Source organism: Barbus barbus (genome assembly GCF_936440315.1).
Source record: "Barbus barbus genome assembly, chromosome: 1".
NCBI classification, from domain to species: Eukaryota; Metazoa; Chordata; class Actinopteri; order Cypriniformes; family Cyprinidae; genus Barbus; species Barbus barbus.
The window spans coordinates 26,153,386-26,166,442 of NC_136729.1; the positions used below are offsets into that span (position 1 = coordinate 26,153,386).

Consider the following 13,057-nt stretch of genomic DNA (forward strand, 5'->3'; position numbering starts at 1 on the left):
TACACCCCATTACTGTCCTTCAGCTGACCCCAGAATCCCTGCCACAATCTCTCCAATTACAGCAGGACATTGATCACAGAACTGTAGTTAGAAGTTCAGCATCAGAGCACAGAGGGACGATGGGCCACAGTGTCACTAAGCTCTACTTACAGTTTCTGTGCTGGAATGGTAATTGCTTTTATTTATCTATACCTCTGTGTTTTCTGTGGGAGTGCTATCAGCTCCCTGTCACTCTTCAACTCTTCACATGGTAAACTGTGTGTTGGGGATAGACATATAGAACGATAGATAGAACGATAGAACGATAGATAGAGCCATAAAGAGATAGACCCACAGATGTATAGAATGATGGATAGAACAACAGACAGAAAGATACAGTGATAGAACAACAGAATGATAGAACAATAGAAAGATGGAATGAAAGATACACAGAATGATGAATAGAACAATAGAAAGACAGAACAGACAGAATGAGAGACAGAATTAAAGATGGACATATAATAACAGTTGGACATAAACACAACAGTGGTCTCATCAGCAACAACGATGAAACGCACTACAGAGAGGAAGTGGCACAGCTGGCTGAATGGTGTGGCACAAACAATCTGTCCCTCAATGTGGAGAAGACAAAGGAGGTTGTGATGGACTTCAGGAGAAACTCCGTTGACTACCCCCCACTGACCATCGACAGCTCGACTGTGGAGAGAGTCAGCAGCACTAAATTCCTGGGGGTGCACATCACAGAGGATCTCACCTGGACCACCAACACCATGTCACTCTCCAAAAAGGCACAACAGCGCCTACACTTTCTCCGCCGGCTGAAAAGAGCAAGTCTCCCTCCACCCATCCTCACCACATTCTACAGAGGCACCATTGAGAGTGTGCTGACCAGCTGCATCACTGTCTGGTACGGGAACTGCAGTGCTGCTGACCGCAAGACCCTCCAGCGGACAGTGAACACAGCTGCAAAGATCATCGGTGCCCCTCTCCCCTCCATCTTCCTTACACGATGCTCCAGCAAAACCAACAGCATCGTGAAGGACTCCACCCATCCCTCCCACAGTCTCTTCCAGCTCCTACCATCAGGAAGACGTACCGGAGCATCAGAGCCCGCTCCGCCAGACTGCTCAACAGCTTTTTCCCCCAGGCTGTGAGAGCCCTGAACTCAAACCACCCCGCCCCCCTCTGAAACCCCATGCAAACCCCTACCTCCTGAACATGGACCACCCCCCACCCCAAACCTTACCACACCAAAGAAAAACTGTATGGAACTTTAATTTTTAATTTATTTATTTTATTCTTATTTTTCTTTACACTATGGACACTCTCCTCTATGTGCACTATGGACACTTTACACTATGGACACTTACACTTTACACTATGTGCACTATGGACACTTACACGTTACACTATGTGCACTATGGACACTTACACTTTACACTATGTGCACTATGGACACTTACACACACTGCTGCGTGTGCACAATCTCACAAAAGACTCAGCAATATATGTATGTTTACATGCTCATGCACTACAAATCATCCTGCACTGTTCCCCAACCAGCTGCTGACTCAAATGTCTCTCTTTGCACATGTACAGTATTTGTGAAGCATTTATAGTTTGTATTTTTTATCTTCTATTTTTTAGTTTGTATAGGGTAATATTTATGTGAAGCATTCGTATAGTTGTATTTTTTATCCTTTATTCTTTTAGTTTGTATAGGGTAAATACTTATATATAGTATACTTATAGTTAAATCTGTTAGTAGTGTATAGGTTTATAGTGTTTCTTACTTCATTGTTGTATGTCTGTATTTATGTAGCACCGTGGTCCTGCGAGACACGACATTTCGTTCCACTGTATGTCCCCACATGTAGCGGAATGACAATAAAGCTCAACTTGAACTTGAACTTAAAACGATACATGGACATAAAACAACAGACATAAAACAATAGACAAACTCATGAAGTAGAATGATAGAACGATAGATAGACAGAATGATGGACAGACAGAACGATAGATAGAAGGATAAATAGAATAAATAAAATCTGTCTAAATCTGTGTTAGTGAGCACTTCTCCTTTGCCGATATAATCCATCCATCTCACAGGTGTGGCATATCAAGATGCTGATTAGACAGCATGATTATTGCACAGGCGTGCCTTAGGCTGGCCACAATAAAAGGCCACTCTAAAATGTGCAGTTTTACTGTATTGGTGGGGGTCCGAAAACCAGTCAGTATCTGGTGTGACCACCATTTGCCTCACACAGTGCAATAAACCTCCTTCGCATAGAGTTGATCAGGTTGTTGATTGTGGCCTGTGGAATGTTGGTCCACTCCTCTTCAATGGCTGTGCGAAGTTGCTCGATATTGGTAGGAACTGGAACACGCTGTCCCAAACATGCTCAATGGGTGACATGTCCGGTGAGTATGCTGGCTATGCAAGAACTGGGATGTTTTCAGTTTCCAGGAATTGTGTACAGATCCTTGCAACATGGGGGCGTGCATTATCATGCTGCGGTGATGGTCGTGGATGAATGGCACAACAATGGGCCTCAGGATCTCGGCACGGTAAAATGCACCCGTGTTCGTTGTCCATAACACACGCCTGTCCATACCATAACCCCTCCGCCACCATGGGCCACTCGATCCACAACGTTGACATCAGCAAACCGCTCACCCACATGATGCCATACACGCTGTCTGCCATCTGCCCTGTACAGTGAAAACCGGGATTCATCCGTGAAGAGAACACTTCTCCAAAGTGCCAGATGCCATCGAATGTGAGTATTTGCCCACTCAAGTCGGTTACGACGATGAACTGCAGTCAGGTCGAGACCCCGATGAGGAAGACGAGCATGCAGATGAGCTTCCCTGAGATGGTTTCTGACAGTTTGTGCAGAAATTCTTTGGTTATGCAAACCAATTGTTGCAGCAGCTGCCCCGGTGGCTGGTCTCCACATCCAGCATCTTGGAGGTGAAGATGCTGGATGTGGAGGTCCTGGGCTGGTGTGGTTACACGTGGCCTGCGGTTGTGAGGCCAGTTGGATGTACTGCCAAATTCTCTGAAACGCCTTTGGAGACGGCTTATGATAGAGAAATGAACATTCAATTCACGGGCAACAGCTCTGGTGGACATTCCTGCAGTCAGCATGCTAATTGCATGCTTCCTCAAAACTTGCGACATCTGTGGCATTGTGCTGTGTGATAAAACTGCACATTTTAGAGTGGCCTTTTATTGTGGCCAGCCTAAGGCACACCTGTGCAATATTCATGCTGTCTAATCAGCATCTTGATATGCCACACCTGTGAGGTGGATGGATTATCTCGGCAAAGGAGAAGTGCTCACTAACACAGATTTAGACAGATTTGTGAACAATATTTGACAGAAATAGGCCTTTTGTGTACATAGAAAAAGTCTTAGATCTTTGAGTTCAGCTCATGAAAAATGGGGGCAAAAACAAAAGTGTTGCGTTTATAATTTTGTTCAGTGTAGATTGACAACGATGGATAGAGCAATAGAAAGAGAGTGATTGGCACTAATAATGATAGATAAAATAGATGTAACAACAGAAGGACATAAAACGATAAAAAGACAGAGACAGACAGACAGAGAGATACATGGATAGACGGACAGACACAGAGACAGAGAGCAAATTACTAACAGACAGATAAACAGCTCTGTGAAAAACATTAGCCCCTGACCTGAACATCAAAACAAACCTGACACACAGCAGGTGAAGCCAGAGATTCATACTGGATTTCATACTCAGACAATTAAAAAGCAAACACAGCCAAACACTTCTGCTCATTTGTATTCTGCTTCAGCAGGTGTACAAGACGACAAATCAAGAACATTATTACTGTGACATTTCATTATAGACCACTATGTCAGCATATACCATTTAACTCTGAGACAGTTTTTTTTAATGCGCAACAAATGACAATAAACATTTATAAATGCTCTGTCTGTGTATAGAGGTGTCTTTTATCACTTATGAATCTCTCCCTACATAAGAGAGGAAAGAACAAAGATAAAGAGGACAATGAGAGAGTGGAGATATTTAAGATAACAGAAATTCTTGTGGTTTCCTGGCTAGTGAAAGTTTGCTCAATAAAAGTGGAAGAAGGGCTATACATTTTATTGGACAGAACTCAAAGGCAAGCTCAGAAACTCTGGTCCGGCTTTTAAAAGCAGGACATAATTCCATTTTTTAAAAGAAGATATCAGTTTCTTCTACAAGCATGGAGGACGCAAGTTCCCTAAAATCCATTTTTTCCAGTTATCTGAGGATAATTTTTGTCCTTTTAGCCATTTATCTTTGAAATGGCTCCGTCACATTCAGCTCTCTGTTCTGCTGAGGATCTTTAGCACAGTCCACACACACACACACAGACATGCATGTGGCCCAGTGGAGGCACACACACACAGAACCACAACATGAGACAAACATTCACTCTGTTTATGTAAAGCTTCCACTGAGAACTCAAGATCAGTGATGTATTTAAAAAGAGACTTCAGAAAAACAGCCATTTACACCAAAGTAATGGAGTTCTGTCAATGCCGTGAGGAATTTAATCTTATCTGCTCTTAGAAAGGTGGAACAGGGTCATTCGTTGCTGCGTCTCTGATCTTGAACTTGGTCAATCAGATATCCTTGAGGGCCAAACAACACACGAGACACTCCTATATAAAACACTAAGCAATCAAGAACTAAGACAATTTCGAACCTCATAAGCTATGTGTGCCTAGTCGCAGAATCTCTAGTTTGCTCTAGATAGTCTAGTTTAATTTGAGATTGGTTTGATTTTTTGCATACAATGTACCTTATTACTACAATAAAAATTTGAAAATAATATTTTAGGCATGTCATCTATGGAACATTGAATGTGTGACGTGACAATAGATAAAAACGAACCAAAGACATACTATATACAAAATTCTCTATATTGGCTGCATTCACAGTTTTCACTGCAATCCAGTGTCACAATGTGGCTCCCAGGCAAGAAACATAAATATGAATTTTTCTTAAAAATAAAGATAAATGCAATCATCATTAACAAATCTAATTTTTGGAGTGTTAAAAGGGCAGTTCTCCAGACTTCACACAATGCAAAAACAGATTTTAAAATTAACACCAGAGTCAAGTTTGGCCAAGAAAATGCTTTTTATTGGTTCATTCAAAATCCTCCTCTACTTTAGTCTGATCCCTAAAAAATAGTAAACTAGTCAAGTCAAATGACTGCAGAGAGTTGAGGTTGACTTATCTTACCTCACTGAGACAGTATATGCTGGGCAATGAGATGTGTGTGATGTCTAGTGTTAATCTAGTGTTAATCTTTTCTGAGCCGTGTACTCACCAGACGCGTTCTTCAGATAACCGTTCGAGTCCACTGATGTGTACATGACATACGGGCCAGGCTGGTTCACACCAAAGGGCTGTAGGGTAGATACAAGTGATTAACAATAAATGCAATATACATACAAAGAAAAATTATTTGGCAAATGCCATTAAAATCATAAAAAAAACTATTTCTAAATGTGTTGTCAAAAATTTGGTGAAATTTTGAAGGCCAAAAAAAAAAAGGGATGTATGAAGTATGAATCACTCTCAAACCAAGCAGCTTTGTGTAACCAACTTAAACCAGCAGCAAAATCTATGTAGGGATATCCTTCGCTCTCATATAAAATTCCCAAACACGTCGATTCCTATGGAAATGACTGAATATCGCCTAAAGTCCTAAAGTGAAGCGATTCAACCACATAGCCAATCATATCAATAAAATCTTCCTTGGAAAGGCTCATTGCAGTAGCCTGAGAAATCGCAAATATGACTTTGTTTCTTGGCAGACTGCTATAATCCAGTACATCGGAAATCCTCTAACCTCTGATATTGGCCTGACGGTGATTATATTGACCCTGACTGCTTATATGCAAGTGTGTGTGTTATTAGTCTTGTGTCCACACAGATCACCACAGGGTACACAGGCCCAGCTCCAGCTTCCAACAAATACTGAGACACATGAGAGATGTCTATCAGCATCCAGGAGTAATGCGGGGCCAGCACTGGCTCAACACTGGGGAGATGGGGCAGACCTGCTACATGCCAGCTTCTCAATTATGGATACTTTTCTCTGTGCAGACAATAACCCTGGGAACTGCAAATGAACAGCATGCCAGGAACAAGTGGGCATACATTTTTAAACAGATGTATTTGTGGGGCATGATTATGGGTGGGGAGGGGTGAAATGATTCCCTAGTTATAAATTATGTTCCACCGTTGCTGATGAATCCAGCCAATAGACAATGTTGACAGGAAGTGAGACAATCCTGGATCTGAAGCTCTCAGTCATCCAGTGCCAGACTGACATAAATGAGGGAAAGGATGACCTGGCAGAGTCAGATACAGATGAAAAACGTTCAGACAAACACAACAATGAGGGCAAACTACATGGCCAGAGAATCTGACGTCGGTGAGACCTGAAGCCCCACACACTTCTTTGAATCTGACAACCTACCTCATTGCCAACATCCATCACAGAGTTTATTATCCCACAAGGAAACCAGTTTGCAAACTATGGAAGCCTGTTTATTCTGACTAAATATACTATTCTTCAGAAGTTTGGGGTTTAATCTTTTTTGTCTTCACGGCTTTGTTTTATTAAAAACAGTAATATAGTTGAAATTTTGAAATATCATTTATTCCTTCCTGTGATGGCAAAAATTATTTTTCAGTAGTCCTTACTCCAGTCTTCAGTGTCACATGATCCTTCAGAAATTATTCTAATATGCTGATTTGCTGCTCAAGAAAAAATTCTTATTACCAATGTTTAAAACAGTTGTGCTGCTGAATATTTTTTGTAGAATGAACAGAACGTTCAAAAGAACAGCATTTATTAGAATTAATACATAAACGTCTTTACTGTAACGTTATCAATTTAATGCATCCTTCATGAATGCTGAAAACTAACTTGTTTACTTAAATTATTGATCCCAAACTCTTCAATGGTAGTGTGACTACATATCTTGCAACTGCAATTTTGTTTTTTCGTAATTATGAAATTTAAACCTAAAAAATTCCAGCTCACCTAATCTGCCCCTTAAAGAAATGGAGGTTACTTGTGGCAGAGCATGAAGAGCACCTATCTACTATTATCAAGACCTGGATAATGGAAAAAGCAAAGCTTAAATTGCACATGAAGACAAAATCTGACCCAGACATGGCTGCCAAACATAATGTCTGCAACTTCAGAAGCCAGTTAAACAGTAAAAAATAACCTCCATTAAACTCTTCAGATTGGCTGAAGCATAATAAACAGCTGGAAGGCCTTGGGCTATATCAACCATTCAATGACAGGTGGATAACCCATGATCTCCTTGATGAAAAGACCAGACAGCAAGAGACAAAAATCGAGACCGAGAACACAGAGAAACAATGTAAACGTGGGAAGATAGAGCATCAGAGGAAACAAAGTGATGCCTAAGACAGCAGAGAGGCGAGAAGCAAGTAAAAGGAGATAAATGGATACGTCACAAGAACTGGATTGGGAATAACAAACACCTCCGTGAGTGACTGCAACAGTGGGCCAAATATTTGAACAAAGAACCCCCAAGGAACTAACTAATACTTTCTCCAAGCTAAAACAAAAACTAAAATTCTCCAAGTGGGTCCTTTTTTGCAAGCAATAAGGATATAGAAAAGGCAAATATTTCATAGTTTTTTAGGCTCCAAATGAACTAGGCATAAACACGAACACAATCCTTTGTTTCAAGTAAATAGTTCATTATAACCTGACAGCAGACTTCAAATTGCCTATTTCCCACACTGCAACTTTAAAGTTGCGATAAAACAGAAATAGCAGCAGATCTTTTCTTCCATATTGTGAAAGTGTAATGGATTATAGAAAAGAAATAATGTAGAATGGAGACTTGGTTCTGTAAATTGGATTTTGGGATGTTGGTGTTTCACTCAAAAGTGGAGGCAGATGAACGTGAGCTCACAAGGGCCAGGTTTAAGCGAGCTAAATGATGAAGAAGAAGATGAAGAAGAAGATGAGAAGTTCTCCAATCACCAAAAAGAAGTCTGTTGTTTTTACCAGAAAGGTCCAGTTATGACATTTCCATTAAAAATTACACAAAAAAAGAAAATATATAGAGAGACATATGTACGCTTATAATATTCAGATCTATAACATGCATTTAAATAAGGTGAATTTTAATTTTGTGCCGACTTCAAGGAAACCCACTGTATGTGATCTATACTGGCTGTGATCAGGCAGAATGTGCAATGGTGTTTATCATGCAACATTGGAAAAATAGGACAAATGCAAATGGCTATGATCTAGAACATGAATTTATCTGAACTGCACGCTTCTACAACTAACATCCCTGTTTCCGCATCTGAATATTAATTCAGCATGGGACTGTGTAACTTGTATGTCAGAGGTCCAGTTGGAGCGAGACAGAAGTACGGCCCATCTTAAAGAGCTCTTATTTAATCATAGAGCCCTCTGCTATCCACTGGCCTCAGGGCAAACGGTCTGCACTCGGCATATCACTAAGTTGGAGAACACATACAACGTGATCTGTGTGTCTGTGTGTGTTTGTGCGTGTCTAAAGTAGAGGATGAACGGCTGGGCAGAAGCTGTATTATCTCTTCATTACGAAGGATGACAGTTAACGAACAGAGGTCTCTGCGTGTGTGTGTGTGCCACTCATGTATTAACAGAGTAATGAAATGCTTTGGGACCCTGCCAAGGGCACGCTGCTGGTCTAAAGAACCTCTCTGTTACAGCACTGTAGCGGTGTCTGAAATATATTTTCTAAATTGTGTGCTATATAGGCTGTTAGTTATTCTGTTCATTCACTTTATCTATGTGGCATTCACTATATGTTGGGAACTGATTCAGTGAACAACTATGAGATTTCAGACACCTCTAGCATAAAATCTACAGATAATGGAGAAAAGTCAAAGAGAATGTCGAAAAACACAATAGATGGCAGGAGAGGGTGAACGATGGACTGACAAAAGAAAAGAAATAAGAATGTGTGAATATGAAAAGGAAACAAGGTACAGAAGAGCTCACAGACAAATGGAGAGAGTGTAGAAGAGAGAGAGAAAAAACAAGAGTGAGAACATAAAAGCCTGTCTACACATCAGAATGAGGACAGCTTTGTGATACACTTGTTCCCGACCTCAACAGCTAGTCAATAACGTCAGAGGAGCAAAGATAACAAGACAGAACTCAAAAGACAACCAAAATCAGGTTTCATGTTTATAAGAGATGCCTACATGCAGTGGTCGACTGTTACATACATTTTTTTATTAACAGAATTGGCAGACGTTTTCCTGTTTGGGCGATTAGTGTCTGAAGAAGAGAGACTTTTGTTTTGACAGTGCTGATAATTTGCTATATTGCACAGAGAAGTTGGCAAAGCACAATTTTTTACATGTTTATTTTTTAATGAGGTTCCCTTTTTCATAAAGTAATTGTTTTAATAAATACCATGTAAAATAATAAAACATTTATAACATTACTTTCCTTTAAACAAAATACTAGTAATATTATATTATAAATGAATTGTTTAGATCAACAATACAGTAATATTGTGAAATATTATTACAACTTAATATAGCTGTTTTCTATTTTAGTTTACATTCAAATTTTATTTATTCCTGTGATGGCAAAGCAGAATTTTCAACAGTCATTACTCTAATCTTCAGTGCCAAATGATGATTTGGAGAAAAATAAACACAGAGCTGATGGTCTTACTGTTGAAATTCAGCATATTCCACTCAAATTTATTAACAAAAAATAAACGAAAACATGCTTAAGCTAAAATACTCAATCAACGAACATGCAATAGACAGGGATTGTGTAGAACACTGTGAATGATGGGTGTTTGAATTCTTCTGAAATCTTCAGGAACATATTGCATGTGGACCTGGTGATGCCAAATACATGCCATTCCCACTCCAGTTGAGTGACTTGCATGATAGAGAGAGAGAGAGAGAGAGAGAGAGAGAGAGAGAGAAAGAGAGAGAGAGAGAGAGAGAGAGAGAGAGACAGAGAGAGAGAGAGAGAGAGAGAGAGAGAGAGAGAGAAAGAAAAAGATCAGAACTCACCTTGACGTTTTTTGGACAGTCATTGGAGCACAGGCCACTGAGCACTACAGAGAAAGAGATAAAGACAGAGAAAGACAATCATAACTTTGTCCCACACATCTGGTCCTTAGATAAGACAAGTTGATTGCAGTGTCCATATCAAATCCACTTCACAACACTCTGCGAAAAACGGGCAGCAGTACATTCACCTCCTCTATTATCAAACAATTTAACAGCAACTCTGCTCCCACACACATCTTCAGCCAGGAATTATGCCTAAAGAAAATGAATCGGGCAAAACGTGCACTAAATTCCCACTAATGGTATGAAATAAGAGCCAGACTCTGCTTCTCTTGAGGCCAAAATTGACTGTGCGTTAGAGAACAGCACATATGAAAGGGAAAGTAAAAAATCATTAATTGCTCATTAATGGCACACAAAGAACCATCTGTGTACTTGTGCATCTGTCTTTATCTAAAAGCAGCATTAGATTTTTAAACTGGCAGTGACAGGCAGCGCTATTTACAGACACAGCGAATTAGAAAGTTCAGGGTGGAAGAACACCAGCATAAATTATATAAGGGAAAATGGAAAGGACAAAGAAAAAAAAAACTGTCTTTGAAAGTCTGTGATGGAAAAACAAATTATGAAAATGTTTCAATCACTTCTCATCCTTTGAAAATTTATAGATTTCCTTATTTGGTCTGACAGACAAATGTTCTGCATGAGTTATTAGGATTGGGAAATCAAATATGTGGCTTTGCTTTTCAAAGCGAATGTACTGAGGGGTGAAAGAGAGGTGTGACATGAAGCCTGAAATAATTTTTCACTCATGCCTGGTCTAACAGTTTTGTTTTATTTTTATATATATTTTTTGTGCTTGAAAGACAAGAACAGAGAGATAAAGTGCATCTTCCCAAGTCCTCCATGAATGAGTGAACTTGCTACAGGACAATATGACTGACACCCCCTCTGCAATGTTTGATAGATAACATTTTAGCACAGAATAGCTGTCAGAGAGTCACCACAGTCACCACAGTCTCCACCAACGACACTCACCAGATCCCAATCCCCTGATTTCTGATCACCGCCACCTGTCAGCACTAATCAGCAGCACTATATCCCTGCACTCCTCCAGTTCACTCACTGTCTGGTCTCAAACTTTCCATGTTGACTAACCTGACCCACTTACCTTTTGTCTACTTACCAGTTGCTCCAGTGTTCCTATCCCTGTTCTCCACCGCTCCAGTTCTCCACCGTCTCCATGCTCCACTGTTACCTCCGGATCCCCTGGATAAAGAAAAAGAACATTCACACTCAGATAAGCCCCTAGAGACATTCCCATTCCCTGCCTGCTTACCTGAACATTCTGCTCATCTAATTCCCCTCTGCTACTACTCAATTGCACTTACTGGACTCTGTGTCCTGTGTCTATCTGCTGACAGAGGACCAGACCAGAACAGCGCTCTTCAAACAGCTCTCTCTCCGGTCACACACCCTCAGTCTGCCTCTGCCAGTCCCATGGTCATCCCTGCAAGCTATTCGGGTGAGGCGGTTGAATGTAGTGTTTTTTTTTACTCCAAGTTTCACTCTACATAGAGAAGCAATCCCATAAATTTTTCAGCGAATGGGCTAAAGTTGCCTTCTTTGTCTCCCTGCTAACCGGATGGGCATTGCTCTGGGCACGAGCCATCTGGAACTCACAGACCACTATAATTAACTCTTTCGAAGTCTTCTCTTCCCACTTCAAGGCGGTCTTCGGCCTATCCACCGGCTCGCTCTCCATTACCGACCAACTCATCCGCCTCCGTCAGGCAGATTCTTTGGCCAGTGACTATACTCTGCAGTTCTGGACTCTGGCGGCCTCGTGTGGATGGAATGAGGCAGCGCTACTCACCATCAGGGCTTGGATCCACAGATCAGAACCCAGATGGTGATCTATGATGACACTTTCGGTCTGGAGAGCTTTATGCAGAAGGCTGTTAAGATCTCCCAACGTCTCACGGCTTGTTAGCCGGACATAACCGTTCATTCTCCGTCCTCACCAGCTGCCTGTCCTCCGGTACCAGAACCTACGCAAATGGATACTAATCGCCTCTCACGCACTGAGCGTGCTCGACGTCTCGCCACGGGGCTGTGTCTCTACTGCGGAGTTCTGGGGCACTTCATTCGGGTGTGCCCTTCTCGCCCCCCCCCTTCTCGAAGCTGGACCTGCGGAGCGCCTATAACCTCGTTCGTATCCGGGAAGGCGACGAGTGGAAGATGGCGTTCATTACCCCCTCAGGCCACTATGAATATCGGGTCATTCCGATTGGTCTTTCCAACTCTCAGTCCGTCTTCCAGGTGTTTATGAACGAGGTGTTCTGGGAGTTCCTTCACCGGTTTGTCATCATATACATAGACGATATCCTGATCTAGCCATCACGTGACACAGGTCCTACGCCAACCCAGGAAACAGCACCTCTACCTGAAACTCGAGAAGTGTGAGTTCCACCGCCCCACGGTCCAGTTCCTTGGCTACATCCTCAGTGCGGATGGGATCCAGATGACCAGGGGAAGGTCCAAGCCACCCGGGACCGGCTCCAGCCTCAGTCAGTAAAGGAACTTTTCCTCGGCGTCGCAAATTTCTACCGGAGGTTCATTCTGAACTTCAGTCTCCTCTCAGCCCCCCTTCACTTCCATGCTCCGTCAGAAACCCAAGTCTCTGTCCTGGAACTCCGAAGCTCGAGCCGCCTACAAGAAGCTCCAAGAGGCCTTCTGCACTGCTTTCATCCTCTAACGAACCCCACCTACCATTCATAGTGGAAGTGGATGCCTCCACCACCGGCGTGGGAGCAGTGCTGTCTCAATACCATGGAGAGCCTCCCCGACTCCACCCTTGCGCTTACTTCTCTAGTAAGCTTTCCCCAGCGGAGCGGAACTACGATATTAGAAATTGGGAGCTGCTCGCC

The 13,057-nt window shown here is 41.8% G+C and overlaps 1 protein-coding gene across 2 annotated transcripts in view; it reads right to left on the reverse strand.

The window, feature by feature from the left end:
• Window positions 1-13,057, reverse strand: part of LOC306872603 (T-cell immunomodulatory protein-like) — a 151,095-nt gene that overhangs the window by 26,964 nt on the left and 111,074 nt on the right. For both annotated transcript variants that reach the window (XM_079421227.1, XM_079421226.1), the window contains exons 13-14: window positions 10,128-10,171; window positions 5,362-5,440 (exon numbers count right to left, since the gene is read on the reverse strand). In XM_079421227.1, coding sequence (XP_079277353.1) covers window positions 5,362-5,440; window positions 10,128-10,171 — 123 coding nt within the window. The remainder of the gene's footprint in view (window positions 1-5,361; window positions 5,441-10,127; window positions 10,172-13,057) is intronic.